Source organism: Larimichthys crocea, chromosome X (genome assembly GCF_000972845.2).
Source record: "Larimichthys crocea isolate SSNF chromosome X, L_crocea_2.0, whole genome shotgun sequence".
Lineage (NCBI taxonomy): Eukaryota > Metazoa > Chordata > Actinopteri > Sciaenidae > Larimichthys > Larimichthys crocea.
In genome coordinates, this window is record NC_040020.1 from 26,744,788 (window position 1) to 26,765,388 (window position 20,601).

Below are 20,601 nucleotides of genomic sequence, written 5' to 3' on the forward strand. Positions count from 1 at the left end.
CTTAGGTGATCTCATTACTAAAAATGAAATAACATTAGTACAGTTTGTGTTAAAACATTATTAAGGGCACGGATATAGTGTATAGTTGTTGATAGACAGCTACATGATGCACTATTTGGATCTATTTCCAAACAACGTACATGTTTTTTGATTAAGTCTATGATGATGAAAAATCTCAAAAATCCAGGAACTCAGCCTTTAACTTGTTGAGTGCCCTGTTATTATTACAGATTGGAATGATAGCCAGAGCTATGCAAATAAAATGCCCAGTTGTAATAAATGTGAACTACTACCTGAACCTAATATGTCAAATATAAATGCAAATTGAGACAGATGTGACAGATTGCTAACTGGCTATGATTTGTTTACTCCTGTACCAACATGCCAACTTTACCTTGCTCAGACACACTCTTTCACCAAACTAACTGGATGTAGCAATCCTGAGAGGCCCTGTTTGTTTCTGGGCTTCTTTGACGCAATTTAGGTACCTGAACTTCTTTGGCCTTTCTATGTTATGGGTGTTCACATTAAGCTTTGCACATTAACAGTAAACACTGTTCTGTTTATCTGTATAAAGTGAATGTACACCACTTATCAGATGGTTATCAGACGTTTCTTCCATAGTTTCCTACTGTTGCGCTTTCTCCTTCTTCCACACCCTTGACATATTCTCTACTCTTCCCACTATTAAACTCTAGATAAGAGTTTAATAGTTCTGTATTGTTTAAGTGGCATGTCATGGGATGTTTTCGATAAAATGTATGTTTAAGAGTGAAAGGCAAAGACAAATGAGCCTAATGAAATATTCCCTGAGTCGAGATCTTTGAATCGGCTGATTCTGGTTTGGCATCACGACATGAAACAGTGGTCTCTTGGTTGAAAAAGTGATTGTCCAATGCGGACTGCAGGCAGGATTTTTTACTTTGGTCCGCACTCAAAACCAGTATGTTGGCGTGGCTACACATCAATGTCGACTTATGACATTAGATTCAGGCGGATATGTTGATCTCCAGTGATGGTTTCTCACATGGAAATCGGTTAGAGTGGTGGCAATGTCCAACTGATTGGTTGACAAATCTGTCTGATCAGGCAAAGTCAAATGGCATTCAGGAATAAAAAATGCTATGAATGTTAGAAGATGTGCGGTGCAGTGACAGGGAAGAGGACAGGTTAATGTTACTGAACATCTCCTGAAACCTTAGGGTGTGAGCCCAGCAGATGAAGGACTCATAGAGGTTGCTGTGGTATCATGTCCCTGCATAATGTTGGAAAAACAACACATTATTTTAAGATTTTAAAGCTCTCAGGCAGTACACATCCAGCAGACACAGAGTAACATTAGTATTGATCTGGTTTCTGACCACCCAAGGACTTTAATATTCCCTCTGTATTTTGTTTTTTGGCCAACTCTTATCTCTTCAAATATATACTATTTAGTTGCTAAATGCTCTACTAAGTTAATGGTTTATGGTGCTACCAATTAGGTTAAGCGACTCAGAAATTTTAGGCTGCAAACAGAAAATAGCTGCCTGCTGCTGCTTAAATCAAGGTTGATGACAGTGATGTGAATGACCCAAACGCTCTATGGAGGAGAACTAAGGTGAACTGCAGAGTTTGGTGATAATGCTCTGTGGGTCATCACTGTGACCAGCTCCTTTCTCATTTCAAATTGTCATTTAATCAATAAAATATATATATAAATATAAATTTATAAAAATACTAACTAGTGCAGCTTTAAGTAATTCTTTTTTCACTTGCGGCAACTGTGATTCTGGTGGTAGATCATGTTGCCAAATGATAACAGAGTTGGGGGTTTGATCCAGTTAGGGTTAGGGTTGCATCATGGAGGGCATGGTGTAAAAATGGCTCTGCCAAATCAAATATGTGGATAATCAGATCTCCATGCCAGGTCGGACGGCGACTGGTTTGCCATCAAGATTAAAACAGATTGATCTGCTGAAGGAAGTACCTGTAGTTAGTAATGCAGTGATCAGTTCAATGGAAAGAATTTACACAGTACAAAACAGAATTTAGTACAAAGCATTATTATGTAACAAAATAATTGTTTGGTGACTGCACATTCCCAATAGAAACATGAGCTTATAGAACTTCAATACAATTTACACAATCCACAGTTACTAATTAGAAACTTGAATGAGGCCACGTTCCTTCAAGAAATAGCATATATGTTATATGACTAAAAATTCTATAAAAGTCTTTCAAATAAAGACTAAAATGCCTGAGATTTAATGAAAACTGTGATATCAGACCTGTCCTGGGTGAACCTGCCTCTTCTGTTCTATGTTAACTGGGATTGGCTCCAGTCCTTCACAACAAGTGTTTATGTAGGAAGAATGAATGAGTGTGATATCTCACATATTATTTACATTCATTTCACAACAGTGAAAACCTGTTATAATCATAAAATGTATCTGTCACTGAGATAAGGAGGTTATTTATTAGCCAGTCACAGTGGACGTGGCTGTATGAAGACAAATACCAAACAAGGATAGAAGGACAAAGGTCTTGTTCAGGGCAGGTGAACTAGGTAATCATGTTTATTTATCTCCCAGGACATATATCCCCTTCTTGCTTTTAAAGTATTATATAACATGATCGAGTACGATAAATGACAATAAATACAGTGGGGACCTTTAACCTAGCAAGCTATCAGGGGATTGGCTGCAGAAAAAAGGAGGAGCAAAAGCAGAGAATTCACATCACATTGATAGTGAAGGCGTGACAAAACACCCTGGTACTGCTGCTTCAGTACACACATACAGTGCGCATACACACAGCAACAAAGATGGCAGTTTTAGCTGGTAGTTACTCAATACCTTTAATTGGAGTAAGCCTTTTCATTGCTGCTCTGACCTACATCACCTACAAGCTGCTGCTCAGCAGTTACGTGCACAAATGGTTTCAGATGAAGCCTATTCCAGAGCTGGAGGGAACATATCCCTTCATTGGAAATGCACTGCAGTTCAAAACAAATGCAGGAGGTAAGAAAACATTCAGCATGCTACTACAGGAGGCTGATTTATAAATTGTCAAGGCCTAGACCATGAGGCACAATCAAAGTCAACAACATTTTATTTTGACTGAAAATTGATGTAATTGCCTGCACCATTATTGTCTGATTTTTATTTTACAGATTTCTTTAAACAAATTGTGGAAATTACCACTGAGTACTCTAATGTACCGCTGCTTAAATTCTGGCTGGGAACAGTTCCATTTCTGGTTCTGTTTCATGCTGAAACTGTTGAGGTAATGTGCATACGGTAGAAATAAATCTTGAATATATGTCTTTGATGCACTCATCTTCGTGAGTTAACAGGAGTACACAGTATTTTTATTCAGATTCAGTGAAGTGTTTTACAGACGGCTACAACAACCAAATACTGAAGCATGTGACAACCGTGTCACATCATGTCCTGCACCTCACCATTCCATTGTTGAACAAAAAACCTTTCAGCAGTTTAAGCTTGAACTATTTAATTGATAACTCATTTGTTTATTTATTTTCCTTCTGTAGCCGGTTCTGAACAACCCTATTCATATAGAAAAAGCCTTAATATACAGTTTCCTCCACCCTTGGCTTGGCACTGGTCTTCTTACCAGGTATGTATCTGTGGGTCTCCTCTACACAATAAACTATAACAGCCAAACAAACAAAAAAATTAAAAACATCCAAAATGTCAAAGCATTCGAAATCAGGTAACGATGGCTTTGGTCAAATAAATATATATATATAAGACTATCACTATGTCGCAGATATACTGTAGACCACTGGTTCGCAGCCTTTTTCCTTGAGGTACCCTTTCTATCATGGCACAGAGCAACTGATAAAGTGTACAATTAACAGAAATGGTGAAGGGATGAATTGAATATTTCTTCAGAGATGAGTTGTCCTGATACATTCATGATCTTTAAACCAAACTAACTAACAAAAACATATCAAATACATGGTTTGTAATGACAATAAAAAAGTGATATAGTCAGAAATATATAATACAATTATATTTTTGTTAAGAATTATTAGAGTACTCACTGAGGACCCAACACTACATCAGTCATGTGATTATTTTTATGTTTATTTCTAAACAAAAATTAAAGTGCTGCTGAGATATGTCCAACTTATATACACTACATATACACTACATATACAATATATATATATATATATATATATATATACAGTTATGTATATTTTTACATTTTCTTACACCTAAAATTAAAATCAACAAAGCCTCACAATCCTTCCGTGAAGTTTTGGTGACCCCTGCTGGGGATTGGGACCAGGTTGGGTACCAGATAAATAGATAGAACATACATTAAAATTAACATTAACCTATACTACAGTGCCAGTGCTGTACAGTGAGTGTAAACAGGTTCTGGGTATGCAGTGCAGTGATACTCACCTTAAAAAAAACATTGAGGGATCTATATTTGGAATTTCCATTAGTTCATTTTCACTCTGTAGAATATGTACATGAGTCTTGTGTTCTGACCCTTAAACCCTCTTTGATGTCTTTTTTTAAAGCACTGGGCCAAAGTGGCGTCAGCGGAGAAAGATGTTGACTCCCACCTTCCACTTCTCCATCCTGACGGACTTCTTGGAAGTGATGAACGAGCAGACCGAGATCCTGGTGGAGAAGCTAAACAAGATGGCAGGGAAGGGTCCATTCAACTGCTTTAGTGACGTAACCCTGTGTGCTCTGGACATAATCTGTGGTCAGTATTCTGCATGCACATTTAGATTTTGCACATAACAAAAAGACACATTTTGGGATCCATTTTCATGAATATTGCAATAAACTCTTAAAAAGATGATTTTCTCTTTAATTCAGCCCCATAAATGAAAATTTCCACAACAATACCCAGAGCCTTTTATTAAAAAGTGAATTTACATTTTAAACAATACCTTTTCAGAAACTGCAATGGGAAAGAAAATTTATGCACAGAGTAATTCTGAGTCTGAGTATGTCAAAAGTGTGTACAAGTGAGTCCTTATAGTCTTTTCTATCACACAAATACAGACAATAATAAAGGAATAATTAGGTGATCATTGAGTTCCTGATTTATTTTCATATTTTTGTGCCTAGAATGAGTGACATTATCAGTCGCAGACAGAGGACACCTTGGTTTTGGTCTGGCTTTGTATACAACTACTTTGGTGAGGGCCGAGAGCATGACAAGATCCTCAAGATCCTACACTCCTTTACGTACAATGTGAGCAATGGAGGAAGTGGTTTGATCATCAGTGGGTTTTTTTTCACATTTAAATAAAAAGAGACGAGACACACTTAAGTCCACCATAACCATACCATTCATTTAATTTCAGGTGATACATGAAAGAGCAGAGAACATTCAATATAATGAATCAGACAGCGACTCTGACCAGGGCACAAAGAAAAGGCGAGCATTTCTAGACATGCTCTTGAAGGCCACATACGAGGATGGAAACAAGATGACCCATCAGGACATTCAGGAGGAAGTGGACACCTTTATGTTTGAGGTCAGTGGTTAGAAATGCAACGATATGAGAGAAAAAATACTTAACGCTGCACTATTCATTCTTTTTTTTAATATTAATGATGGATCAAAAACCAAAGGAGCTGATTGTGGTAATGATATGGGTTTGTCACCACAAGTATAATGACTTCATATTTTATTGTTGAGTTCACAGACAGTTTTTGCTGCCTCAGGTGCCCACCCCCTCAAATAAGAATGAAATCATTTAATACAGCTTTAAAAATGTACTGTTTTTCTGTATTTCGCTGTCCTTTTTCATGCAGGGGCATGATACTACAGCAGCTGCTATGAACTGGGTCCTCCATCTGCTGGGCTCCCACCCTGAGGCTCAAAGCAAAGTTCAACAAGAGCTTCAGGAGGTGTTCGGTAACAGTAACATGCCCTCTCCCCTGTCACCGCACGCATTCTCACTTTCATGACATCATTTATTTTCTTGCCCGAAGGCCATTTGACTCATCTTTGCTCAGACTCATTTGTTCTTTCTAGTCAAGGGGAGCTTAAACAGGCATAATAGCTGTGAAAATTGTTGCCAAAATACATAGAAAATAATTGAATTATTTTCACTGCTGTGTGGATTTACTACGGCCTCCATGCATTTTTTTTTTCTATGACGTAATCTAGGTCATAACAGAAGAGTTTAGGAACCTAAATTTGTCCCTAAGAATTAAAGCATTTATTTGTTGTCCGCAAATGTCTATACTGTACAAATGATTGCAATAAAAACTCTTAACTGGTCTCTCATATCTACTGTAAAAGGAAGGAAGAGTAGAGAGTAGGTCAAAGGTGTAGAAGTAGGAGAAAGTGCAACAGCAGGAAACTCATTAACAGAAACATCTACACTCGGTTCTGTTTATGTTTTGCGCTGAGAAGTTTGACAGTGTTTTCTGTCTCACGTGTAAAGGTACATCTGACCGTCCTGTTAACACAGAGGACCTGAAGAAACTCAGATATCTGGACTGTGTGATCAAAGAGGCCCTGCGACTGTTTCCCTCTGTGCCTTTCTTTGGCCGCAACCTTGGAGAAGACTGCCACATCAGTGAGTTACAGATGGATGATGATATTTGATTGCAAATATCATCAAAACAATGGTATTCTTTAATCCGAAGACAAGCTTCCTTCCTTTACATCTCAAAAAGAGTTTTCATGTCATGTCAAATTTTGTTGTATAGTTAACAGTTAGTGAGTTTTCTCAAATGAATAAACCAGGGCTTCTAGTTTGTGGTAAATAGTCAATCAGAAAAATGGATGTTCTAGTAAAGTCTGCATTTTTTGCTTCACTTTTTATTTCCAATGCTACTTTTTCATCAAAGATATCTGAAGTATGGCATCACATCAGTCTAATTGGCAACTTTGTTCAAATGTTTTCTAGTTTTCCAGTAGCGAGGCAGTGAAATACATAATGATACTATATCAAGAAAACATGTTTAGTGATTAATAAAGAGCAGCTTTTCCTACAGTTACTATGTTTAATTTGTGCCTGTAGATGGTTTCAAGGTACCCAAAGGGGCCAATGCCGTTGTCGTTACCTATGCTCTCCACCGTGACCCGCGATACTTCCCTGACCCTGAGGAATTCAGGCCTGAACGCTTCCTGCCTGAGAATTCAACGGGAAGGCCTCCGTATGCATACGTCCCCTTTTCTGCTGGACTCCGCAACTGCATCGGTATGACCAGGGCAGCTTTCATTTATAGTTTACTGCATCTGTCTCCATGTAAACTTTCTTTGAATTTTCTCACTCTTAAATCTGTGTATCACATCCTTAATTACAGCTGTGTGTGTTTCACTGTAATGCTCCTCAGGTCAACGCTTTGCGATGATGGAAGAGAAGGTGGTCTTGTCGACCATTCTGCGTAACTTTAATGTTGAAGCTTGTCAGACACGCGAAGAGCTGCGACCGGTAGGAGAGCTCATCCTGCGACCGGAGAAGGGCATCTGGATCAAACTGGAAAAGAGAACACCTCAGACTTCATAAAGACTAGCACCTGCTCCACTTGACAGAAGCAATTCCTTCCCAGGTCTAAAATGTGGTGGATAATGATTAAATACCTTTAAGAAGTGAGGGAGAGTAGTGACCCTGGTGTCATAATTACAAAAACTAAGTCTCTAAATAATAAACGGAGATCTTTTCTTTGTTTTTTATTGTATTGAATAGAGCCAATAGTGCATGACAGTCTATATTTTTATCCTTCAAGAACACAAAAATTACTGTACACATATATCAAATATTAAAATGCAACAGCAATGCAAAGCTTTGATGCTATCAAAGTGAAATTAATGTCATACATTTGCAGTGTATTAGTTTTAGAACTCATCATTTAGGGACATTGATTACTAAAAGGATTAAACAGGGATCAAATCGTGCTGCTGCCCTGGTATCAGTCACTGCCATGTTCTTATAGGCTTTACTGTATATATTCTGTATCTACAACTGATTTATGTCCTTTTATGTGGCATTTCTGATTTTGTTTTTGTTGTAGTTCTAGAGGAAACAAATCATGTGGAAAAAAAAACATGCTGAAGATTATCGTTGTATGATACATGGAGAAACAAGAGATTTTTGTGGCATTGCCTTGTAACGAAATTCACGAGCCCTTACCTTCAGAAGTGCAGACAGAGCTTAATAACAACATTTTTTTTTCATATTCATTACATTTACAAACACTACAACAACAATCAACCCTGTACACATGCAGAATGTAATCTGAAGATTAATTTTTAATTTTCAGTTTTCAGTGTATAACCCTAACTACATGTCTCGATGTTTATTATTGTGTGTTCGCGTGTTCGCTCATCTGTTGACTGTGTATGTTGCTGTTTTTTTTTTTAAATAAACAGATTTCACAATATCAATTAATTTGAAAAGAAGCATCACGTGACAATGACAATGGGTCAGAAAAAGAATCATGTGATAACTATTGACTCAATTATGTCTTAGCAAAAAAACTATTAACTGCACATGTCCAGCAGTCACTAACAACATTGTCATCCAACTGGAGTTTTCCTTGACATACGAGTAATCTAATGCTTATATTCCCCAGAATATGGAAACAAAATATCTTAATATAGATCTTTACTTGCATCTTTCATGCAAGTTGGAGCGTTGAAACTAACCAAGGGTTTCTGTCATGTTTAAATGAAGCGTGTTTTACGATGAGTTGACAAGGCAATTAGTCTCGTCTTCATTTGACTGTCTTAACAGACATTTGACTTCACTGCACGTTTGTAAACCTCTAGACTAAAACTAATTTCTAATCTATTATGAGGATAATACTCTAAATTATATAGTTAGAGTTGTGGATTTGGTTTAAATTTAGTTGTTTCAGTGTCTTTTATTTTTAATGAACAAAAAACAGCTTATCACTTTATGGGCTGAAACTCTTATGAGAATACATTTAGGTTTTATGTTTATTATGAGAAAAACTCTACTTCCTGAATCACATTGAGGTCAGAAGGATCCATTGTAACAAAGTAGTAATCATAGCATGACACTGTTACAAATGACCCCATCCATAATGTCATAAGATGATTTAGCTGGCATGCCTGCAAGGGTCATTTCCTAACACCAAAACGACATGACTGATGATGGATTGCATGCTCTCTTTCAGTGGTATAATTTGAATTATTGAGCACAATCAATGGCTGGATAGAGCTGAGGCGCCTGAGCTCCAAATGAAGGAGGAAGAGTTCATTTATCTGAGGATTTCTAATGAATGGCTCAGATAAAGGAGCTTTTGCTCAGGTTCAGTCGCTACAGTAGGTGGATTGCATGAGATACATTTTCCATATATTATGCATCTCGTAAGATGGTTGATAATGACAAAGCACTGAAGTACTTTACAGAACTTATCACAGTGAGCCATAAGTTAAAGTATCCCAACATGACTGTCCTGTAATATTTAAACTGAACTGGCTCTAGATAGGATGTTTCATGTCTGGTAGGATAAGGATGAGGCTGTTGCAATCAGTAACTACATTGATAGAGGCCAATAAATCCTACAAACCGGTCCTTTAAATATCCACATACAGTAATATAACATAATATTTAATGATCCATGCATTGTTTGTCTTGTATTTTAATCCATACAGTTTGTCAGTACTGATGTCTTCACAACTTATTAACGTAAAAAGTTGTACGAGATACATTTCTCCCATATTTGGCATGTTATTTTTGATGATTCATTTTGTTGAACATTTTTGTAGCATAAAGAACAACTTCAAATGGAAAAAGCTGAAAGGGCACAGCACTGACCCAATTACTCTGCAGAATGTCCATCTCGCAGGCTTGGCAGTTTTATTACTGCAGTTATATAATCAGTTTCAATAACATTACACTTGCAGCAACAACTCAAAGCTCCATGTGTACAGTATCATTTCCACAGCTACAAAAACAGACAGACAGACAGAATAATTCCTGAAGAGAATTGTTTAACATGACATTAAAATAGATGATTTGAAATGTTCACACTCTGTTTAGTGCAGATTTAGCTGATGGCAGCAGCCTGTTCAAAGTCTGAGTGCAGTTACAGATTCTAAAGGACTGTTCCCAACCTGAATGTCAGAACGCACAGAGGGGTTACAAGATAAACCTGAGGGGTCATGAAATTATTAACAGGAGAGGAAAATATACATATTACTGCAATACATTTGCTTTATTTCTGTGTAATCTTAGATAGATATACCTCTGTACTTCCTATAAAAATAATTCAACTGAATCTTTTTGAGAAGGAATAACTAAAAATACTGGTGAAACTGCACACAATTCACATACAAATGCTTTCTCCTTATTTCAAGCTCTAGAGTTTCTTATATAATGTTATAAAAGTTGTTTTTCATTTGTTCTCTTGACTCTATTGATATATTTTTTATTTGTGTAAATTACACACACACATAAACTGCATCTCAGGTTCATGTTGGTATAGTCACAGCTCTCTACATTGACAGGGCATTGCTCAGTTTTGAGGATTTAAGTCAAAAGGTCTGGCATCCACTGCACAAGAGGGAGCAACAACAGAAGTCACCATATACTTCTGTCATTAAGGTGTTACCCATATTGCCAACACTGTTGCCTTTTTCTTAAGAAATACTGTGTTTCACCCCTTAGACATTCCAGCAGACACACGTGAAAGACTATGAAATAACAATAAAAACAGTGCGAAAGTCGTCAATCAGACTTTAATGTTTCACCCGACACACACATATGCCCTTGAGCTCTGTGATGAAATGAAATGAAACCACTCTGAGGTGTAAAATGATGATAGATATCCCATTTCACTTTCAAAATTGAAATTTTGTCGACTAGATTATGAAATATTGAGACTCCACAGAGAAAAAAAATAAACCATCTTCTCAAAGGACACAATAAGGTTTTGACATACAACAGAGTAAGGAGCAGGATCATCGTTGAACTGCCCTGCTTTTAAATGAGGTGTAATTCAAATTGATGTCCAGAGAGGGGCAGCAGTGTATGCTTTTATGTGTGCAAGGAGACACTAAGCATGAGTTTGTTGTGTTGTTGTACAGTGTGTGTGTCAGATAGTGAGTGAGGGGGATGGACGAACCGCACAAACAGTATCTACGTTTTTTTTTTTTTTCTGTCTCAGTGCCCAGCAGCCTCATGTTGATATGAGTGACAGCTGCATTCAGCATGTGTACAGTTTATAGCCTGTAAGTCTCAGATTTCCAGTGTTCTGACACTTGAATGACACGTGATAAATGTGCAATATCCCTTTAAAAATTATTAATTAACACATGTCTAACACTGTTGCTCCGATCCACAATGTTTACTTCAGATAAAGTGCAGATTCTGTCATCCCGTTATGAGAACAATATTTTCCAAATCTAAATCTATCTCTAAAAACTCTAGTGACACTGATTTACATATGACAGGACCAGTCTACACACAGTGAAAGCACACACACACACACACACACACACACACACTGGCTGTCTTTTGTAAATGCTTGTGAAGTAGTAGACCTGGAGCGACTCGCTCAAGAGTCTTCTAGCTATTAAGTTTAAGTAAAGCTAATGCAGGAATATACTCATCCCCTATAAAATTTTAGTTTAGTTTTATTTTCTGGGATTAGATCACATGTTTGCCATGTGTTGATAGGTTGCTGATTTGGACTTCTAGGCACATACTTCTGTATGGAAGACGCCTTTACAGAGAATTACATTTAAAAAATCTAGTGGAAAATTAAAGGGTGACACTGCTGATTTTCTACATTTTGATTATTGTTGAAAAACCATGAAATTCAACAACCATGAACTGAACCTACTAACAAGTACGGCTGTCACTTTTATTTGAATGACTGCTTATATCTCTAAATGGAAAAAAAAATGCAGACTGCAATGATTTCAATATTTGCAGTCTATAAGCGCAACAGATCATCTGAAGTAGTTCATCTCAACTGATTTGAACAATTTGTCCAATCTGCTTTTGTCTATGGCCAAAGTAAATCAGTGGACCACACCAGCATGACCGACTATACAAAGGGTACAAAAAATCTTTCAAAAAAGAAGAAAGAGTGACTCACAATCAGTTTTTGTCTTTTAAGGATTTGTTGACGATGAAAAAACACAGAAAAACAGCAGCCTTGTCTTTTAAAAGAGAAAACTGAAACTGGTGTTACTGCACAGGGACAATCAAAACATCATTAAATGTAGAACAGAAAAAAAAACAGAATGAAAAAAGAAATTGGATATTGAAATGACAAATGGAAAATGAAATAAAAATGAAAACATTTTCATCCCAGATAAATTTGTCTTCTAAAATCCAACTATATTTTTGTTCTTCACAGTTTTTATTCTACTTCCAGTCTTGTATGTTATATATAATAATAAATATTACGCACAATCAATTCACAGGAGTCACAAGCCATGAATTTAACCTTTTAGATTATTGACATTTTATACTTTAAACAATAAGAAAATCCCCTTTAATGACCGATTAAGATCAATAGAGTAGACTGCAGATGCAGATGCCTCGGGGTACATGAAGAAGGTGTAGCTAGGATGGTGTAGTATTTATATCTACATCTCTGTGATGTCTTATAGACTTCAACGGCCCACAGAGCACAGAGACCAGTGTTGAGGAGGATAGGATGTGACAGTATCCCTGGATCTGACTGAGCACCATGCTGGAGCTTCATGACACACTGCTATCTCTATTGGTTGCTTTTAGTCACTCTCCCGCACACATGTATGCATGCGTGCACAAAAACACTCCAGCACCACACCAGCACTCACAGTTAAACCACCCACTCATTTCCAGCCCCTCTCCCATCTCTGTCAGCCTCGATTCAGTCTAATTTCACATCAAATGAATGCCCCTATTAGAAACCAAGCTCAGATCGGGATTGTCCAATATGGAAGGAGGCAGGGAGATGTGGATGGAGAGAGAGAATGAGAACGAGAGAAACAAAGAGGTGAACAGGACATGACTGAGATTAGATAGAGCGAAAGAAAATGAGATGTTAGGCTGAGTGAAAGTGTGAGACCAGAAGTCTGAAGGAAGGACAAATTGAAAAGAGGGAAATGCAATGATCACACAAAAGATAATCTGTCTGCGGGTATCTGTGGGTATCACAGTCACAGCAAAGGAGGGATGTCTTTTGGTTAAGATAAACTCATCTGCCTGTCATCTTTACTGTTCCCCAGTGAAACATGTGAGCCAGTTAGCCACCAACTTTGAGGTGGATGGGTGTGCATTGCTCAAGGCGCCAAGGCCACGCATTCTTCACTTCCTTTGAAGTACACCAATACTTAATCTCACAGCTAAATTGTTTGAAATGTGGGTCATGGCTCCAATTTAACTACTGTGAAGTAAGACTTAAAAAAAAAAACAGCCACAGCTCAATATATCAGTGCTCAATATAACACCGCTCTTGTACCTTCACTCCAAAATGTATTATTTTTTCATTAATCAGAAAAGTTTCTGGACATGCTTGTATCAAAGTTTAATTATGAGCAGCCGCGGGTAAACAAAGGTGCTGGATTGAGGTCAAAACAATTTGTTGAAGCTGCTGATGAGAAGTCACTTCCAAACGGATCGCTTTAAAAGAACATGTGTGCAGCTAAATTTAATTAAATCAAATAAAATAACTGGAGTTTTACTTGGACGAAATTCTTTTATAGTTAGTGAGTGTTATTTATTCATTTTAGTTTAAAACCAATGTATATGTATGTGTGTGACAATCCTGTTTCAGGATTACCAAAATTATTTCTAATCGCCAAAGGCCAGAATAATGAATTTTTAGACAATTTTTTATTACTTTCTTTAAAGTCAGAAGTTTGCATACATTTCATTATTATTTGGTACCATTGCCTTTAAACTGTATGACTTGGATCAAACGTTTTGGATATCCTTCCACAAGCTTCTCACAACAGTTGGCAGGAATTTTGGCCTAATCCTCCTGACAGAACTGGTGTAACTGAGCCAAGTTTCTAGGCCGCCTTGCTCTCACATGCCTTTTCAGCTCTGCCCATAAATTTTCAATAGGCTTTGTGATGGCCACTGCAAAACATTGACTTTGCTATCCTTAAGCTACTTTATAACCAGTTTAGCGGTATGTTTCGGGTCATTGTCCATTTGGAAGACCCATTTGCGCCCATGTTTCGGGTCATTGTCCATTTGGAAGACCCATTTGCGCCCAAACTTTAACTTCCTGGCTGATATCTTGAGATGTTGCTTCGGTATTTCCACATACTGTTCTTTCCTCATGATGCCATCTATTTTGTGAAGTGCACCAGTCCCTCCTGCTGCAAAACAACCCCACAACATGATGCTGCCACCCCCGCATTTCACAGTTGGGATGGTGTTCTCAGGCTTGCAAGCTTCCCCCTTTTTCCTCCAAACGTAAAGATGATCATTATGGCCAAACAGTTTGATTTTAGTTTCGTCAGACCACAGGACGTGTCTCCAGAAATTGTCCCTGTGTGCATTTGAAAACTGTAATCTGGCTTTTTTTTATGTTTCTTTTGGACTAATGGCTTCTTCCTGGCAGGGTGGCCTTTCAGCCCATGTCGGTACAGTACTCAATTCACTGTGGATAATGTCAAGCTTTTAATAGCTTCAGCCAGCATCTTCACAAGGTCTTTTTGCTTTTGTTCTTGGGTTGATATGCACATTTCGGACCAAAGCAGATTTATCTCTGGGACACAGAACCCGTCTCCTTCCTGAGCGGTATGATGGCTGGACATTTCCATGATGTTTATACTTGCGTACAATTGTTTGAACAGATGAACGTGGCACCTTCAGGCATTTGGAAATGACATCCAATGATGAACCAGACTTGTGCAAGTCCACAATTCTCTTTCTGATATCTTGGCTGATTTCTTTTGACTATCCCTTTCCTATGATGTTACACAAAGAAGCAGTGTGTTTCAGTGCCTTAAAATACGTCCACAGGTTTGTCCACAGACATGACATCATTTGGGCTTTCCCAAATTGATTAAAGGCATAGAAATCTTAGTGTATGTAAACATCTGACTTTGAAGAAAATAATAAAAATTGTCTAAAAAAATACTTCTCTTATTATTCTGGCATTTAGCAAATAGAAATAATTTTGGTAATCCTACTGGACCTAAAACAGGAAAAGTGGTGTCTGATTTTGTGTCTGACAGTGAGAAAAAAAAGCATATGTTGTTTGTTCTTTTTATATAGTGTATGTAAACTTCTAGTTTCAACTGTATGTATATATGGGTATGTATATGGATATGTGTTTTTGGCTGTATTATGTCTGTAATCAGCCTGCTCCTCTTGTTCACTGTTCCTACACTTGTCAAGTTTAATATTCTCACATGGCAGACATTCAGTTTACAAATGATAAAAGTGACACATTGCTAGATGTTGCTGGCAGATTATCTTTGTAGCTAAAGATAAAATGGATTTACCCTTTACATGTTGACTAAAAATGATTTTTCTCTCTTTCACAATAAATTCCACTGCTTAAATGTTATGGCCAGCCATTTTGTGTCATGTTGGTTTGTTCTGTGTGACCAGTGTGAGTGTGACATCCTGTCTTTGTGAGGATCTTTGCTAGATGCTGATCAACCAAGCTGATTTCAATCCAGTTGATCGGGGTGTGGCATATTCAAGAAACTGTTTACTTCCACTGATGGTGGAAACCTGCCTGAGAGTACAGCTTTGTGCTCTGCCACCTGCTCTGAGAAAGATTTCCCTGTGTTCTGGTTGTTTGGTTTGTCTTGATATAGAGAATTTGCTTGTTTCACTTCCACTAAACTTGTATATAAGACTGATGCAGTAGGAATGAACTGCCTTTTCTGTTGATACATTTTTCTACTGCAATTGTTTTGCTTTTTGTTGTTTCCTTTGCTTTAGCTTAATGCTTGCAGTTTACTCATCATTTTTTGTTATATTTTTTAATTCTCACAAATAATTTTGCTGAAAATTGTCAATTGTTATGACAAAAATTGGTGGACGTCCTGCAGTGCCTCTGCGGACCCCCTAGGGGTTATGGACCCCTGGATGAAGACCCCTGCCCTACACTATAGGGGGTGTAACATAGGAGCACAGAGTGCTTTTTTTGTGCATCACTGTAAATATGGTGAAGAAAAGAGGAATGATGTAAAAAAACAAAACAAGTTTTGTATTTTTAATACATTTCAAGAGGATGGAGTTAAAGATTGTGAAGGCCATATTGTACGATTCATATAATTTTCATACTCAAACCACTGATGCCTCTGGTAGTGTATGAAAGCATCTACATTTACTAGGTTTCTCTGCTCATTTATTTAGGTTATTCCTTGTCTGTACATCTACTGCTAGGATATTATGCACAGTACATGATAGTGTGGAGCACAACACAGGCTAATTGTACAGGACTGGGGTGGGATAGCAAGACTAGTTTAACTCTCAGCACCATGTTGAAAATGTTGTCCCAGTAAGGCTACAAAAGCCAGCATAGCTATCAGTTAAGCCAACCATGCAGCTCAAGTTGAATACAGAATATGACAAACAAAAAGGGGCATCTGATAAGTGACCTCTCTGAGAGTTCTCCTGTAATGGAAGAGAGAAGCTGACAGACAAAGAGAAAGTGAAGGGTTTTACATGCTTCTCAAAGTCTGCACCCCATCAGGCTCGTCATGACTGGCTTCTCCATGAGTCCCCGGGGTTCCCAGTGGTCACAAAGAAGGAGGGAAAGAAAGAGATGAACTGCATGCAGAATTGGTAGCGCTGCATCTAAAATTGCCCTGAACTGGAGAGCAATGTGTGATTACCATTTCAAGGACAGAGGAGTGTGTTAAGAGAAGAAAAGTGGAATAATCATTAGTCGGGTCTGACACATAAAAGGTCCAAGGTTAGAGCCTCAGTAAGGTTAAAGCAGGACTGAATCTTCAACAGTTCCAGCTCCATGTTTGATGAAGACCATTCAAGCATCACAAAGAAATAAAATAAAAAAAACGTTCTTTAAAACACATTTGTCCAAAAGCTGATGTTCTCCAAAGATGGATATTAAAACTTCATCTTCAGGATGTTTCTTACTAGTGAATTTGAGTAACTGCTCCCATATTAAAGCTTACTGTGCTGGACCTTGGAAAGATTATATGCTATATAACTATAAAATACAATAATAAAAGAAGATTACTCTATAACACTATTCAACTCTGTTGATGCATGATGACATGTGATGGGCTAAAACTGCCATGGAGTATTTCTTCTGGCAGCCATGTTTTGTCCAAATATTACTTTTGTGCATGATGGGAAAACAAATGTGCCTTGTTTACTTGGATTGAAGTGGACTTGTGAGTATTTGATACGCTCTACTCATCCTTATACGGACAAGCCTGATTGATGATGACTGATGCCGTCATCAAGCATTACTCATGCGACATTTCAAATTAATCCACTTTGCAAATATCTTCATAAGCTGAAGATGATGAAAAATTCTCCGTCTGCTCATCTTCACATGAAAGAATACACAACCTAAATAAATACAAAACTAAAATTACTACTTATTAAAACCTTGTCCCTACCTCTGTTTCCCATTCTAGCTCTCCGAAGATAAAGCTGGTAATAAGCTTTGACTGACAGTCACATATTACATATATAAAAAGAAGATAAATTGTCTGCATGTTACATGTTAAAGGAATAGTTTGCCATTTTGGGAAATTTGTTTTTTACCAGTCAAATGCGAGAGTGGTATTTATATTTACTCATCTAAGTCTTGGCAAAAAGTGTAGAAGCATATTTCCCAAAATGTGGAACTATTCTTTTGCACAACAGGAAAAAGACCATGTTGTGACTCTCATTTATCTGTCCTGTACTGAAGAAAATAAGTAGACATCATTGGATTTGGCTTTTCACAGTCTCATATACCAACTCACACAAGACTCAACTTTAAAATGTTTGACTTATTTCATGTGATGAAATAGGTGTCTTTGCATTTGTGTATTAAACCTGCATTATGAGCTCATTAGGTAATAAATGTTCACCAGCTAGTAGCTAAGGTTTGTAAGCTGTTTGGTGCCAGGCAGATAGCGAACACTTAGTTATTACAGCTATTTCAGTGATAACAGTTGGCTAAATTCATCTCGTTAATGAATGTGACTCAATAAAAACCAAGTTTTGGACAAGTTGACCAAAACAAGGAGCTGAAAGATGCTAAAATGCTTCCTAGAGCTAGGTGGAAACTGCACAACTATTGGGATAAATATCTGTACACATTGTCGTGCTATCCATCAATGATACAAATGTTGATTGATTCAGTTTAAAAACAGTCTGTATGATACAAATGTTGATTGATTCAGTTTAAAAACAGTCTGTAAAATAATTTCCCATATGTTTTTATAATTTCAAAATTGTCCATGTCCATTCTGTCACTTATCTCTCAACTAGTCTCAAAGTAGCCACAGGTCACTGTGAAGAGGACTAGAGCCTTGTATTAAAACTCCCTCCCTCGTGAAATAATGACGGCAGAACAAAAACTACACAAAGAGAAAGTATGTGAAAGACAAATCATACTGTATGGTATATGATGTGGGGCCGTGACTGATGAAGATCAAAACTGTACAGCTCAAAATTTGTCTAACGCTGTTATCACCACATGGACTCATGTTGACCTCATATTGTATCTGTGAATTTAATAGAATTAAATTGATTCATTAATTTTAAGCCACATTAAGCTAATTTAGTCCCATTAATTTTGCACAGTCTTGATTGTGTTTTCTAAATATATCTGCCTTCTTTTGTACAGCGGCTTGGCTTTTTGATGAACTACACTTGCATTAAATTTCATTTCACCCTGACATAGGTTTATATGATTTATCTATGTCGAAACACATTAGCATCATTTGCTTTCATTTCTTTCTCTTTTTTTTCCACACTGCATGATTTCTCGATGCCCAGCTGCTGCTTTAAGTAAAGGACCAATGTGTAGAATTTAGTGACATCCATGCCTGTGGATGCAGATTTTGAAAAAGCCCACCTATGAGCCAGTGCTTTGTTTGTCTGTTCTGGACACCTGTAGAAACGTGTCATGTTGACAACAATCCATAGAAGATGACCCATGCCATTTATAGATACAAAAGACTCATTCTAAGGAAACAAAAGATTATACACTCATGACGTACGTAACGTAACTATGGATGTTATATTACCATCTTCTGGAAATTTTGCCTTATGTCTTCTTCTTTTCTTACAGGTTTAGTTTCACCACCAGCAACTTTTCCTATAAATTCAAATTATGTTTTTTTATTTAAAAACTCAAAATCACTTATTTTCTACCTTTCCCGTCCTTTTTAATCCTCATTGAGGTGTTTCTGCATTGAGCTTTGCATTTGGAGTTCTGACTAGAATTTAAACTAAAGCTCTGTGGCCATGTGCGTGTCTACACAATGATGACACAATGTGTAATCATAAACTGGTGAGTTCACAGGGTTGCCAATCCTAATCAATTTTAAATGCGTATAGTACGGCATCACACACACACACACACACATGGATCTGACTGAACCCAGTTATAAATATGCCTACAGCAGAAGATTAGGCGAAGATGGGCTTTCCCACGTAATAAATTAGATTATCCTGCTGACACCTCTGACGTCAGAAGTCTGATCTCACAGGAACTCACACGATTCAATGTGACACCTATGAAAACACCAGGGGAGACAGATGCCCACAGTTTAAATACTTGCTCAAAACTGTATAGTAAAATACACGCCCCAGGACTCATTTACCCTATAGATAAATGTACTTATTGTTGTGAAATTAGTTTGACCTTTTCATCCCATGTTTTACCCTTGAGTGAACTAGCCATTTAATCCATTTTGAGAAATTTGTTTCTGTGCCTAAACATAACCTTAAGCATGCCATTATTGAACACTTCAACAGTGATTTGTCATGGTTTTAGAAGAGACCATTTACTGACTCCGATCAGAAAGTGCTTCATATGGACAAATGCTGAATTTGTTGTGTGTTGCTCACATGCACAGCTTTACAGGCTATGGTACAGAATGATAAATTCAGTAGCAAGTTAAGTAATCCTGAGTGATAAAAGCTGACTACTTTTGCAATAGCGGGGACTACTAAATCAAATTAAATCAAATCAAATTTGTATAGCCCAAAGTCACAAAGTACATTTGCCTCGGAGTGCTTTACAATCTGTACAGGGAGTGACACCCTCTGTCTTTAGACCCTCGGTTCGAGTGAGGAAAAACCTGCCCACAAAAAAACATTTTAACAGGGAAAAAAGGTGGAAGAAACCTCAGGAAGAGCCACAGTGGAGGGATCCCTCTCCAGACAGATGTGCAATAGATGTCATGCACACTAGATATGACTGAAGATGTAAATAAAATAATTTGACACATTTGCATCTCAAATTAAAGTTTACTCAAGTGTACGTAATATCCTGTGCTCTCTGTGTTCTGCTTTGTTGTCATGTGACCCACATTGATCATTTCAGGGTTGAATGCATGAGCATCGTATCTGATTTGCCGCATGGGAACTCAAGCCTAAAGTTATGAAGAAGCTCTTAACTGAGAATGATCTCACATTCCAATAAGACTGCGGGGCCTCACAGAAATCCATACGTGATACGCATCTCC

General features: G+C 37.5%; 1 protein-coding gene across 1 annotated transcript; it reads left to right on the forward strand.

Annotated features, from left to right (window-relative positions):
• Positions 1–2,736: 2,736 nt before the first annotated feature.
• cyp4v2a (cytochrome P450, family 4, subfamily V, member 2a) lies at positions 2,737–8,352 on the forward strand. The gene is made up of 11 exons (XM_010729301.3): positions 2,737–3,002; positions 3,155–3,267; positions 3,536–3,621; positions 4,544–4,734; positions 4,933–5,002; positions 5,106–5,232; positions 5,345–5,518; positions 5,799–5,901; positions 6,437–6,571; positions 7,019–7,198; positions 7,335–8,352. Exons 1-11 carry the CDS (start codon positions 2,807–2,809, stop codon positions 7,505–7,507), a joined length of 1,548 nt encoding a protein of 515 aa, XP_010727603.2. The 5' UTR covers positions 2,737–2,806; the 3' UTR covers positions 7,508–8,352.
• The last annotated feature ends 12,249 nt before the right edge of the window (positions 8,353–20,601 follow it).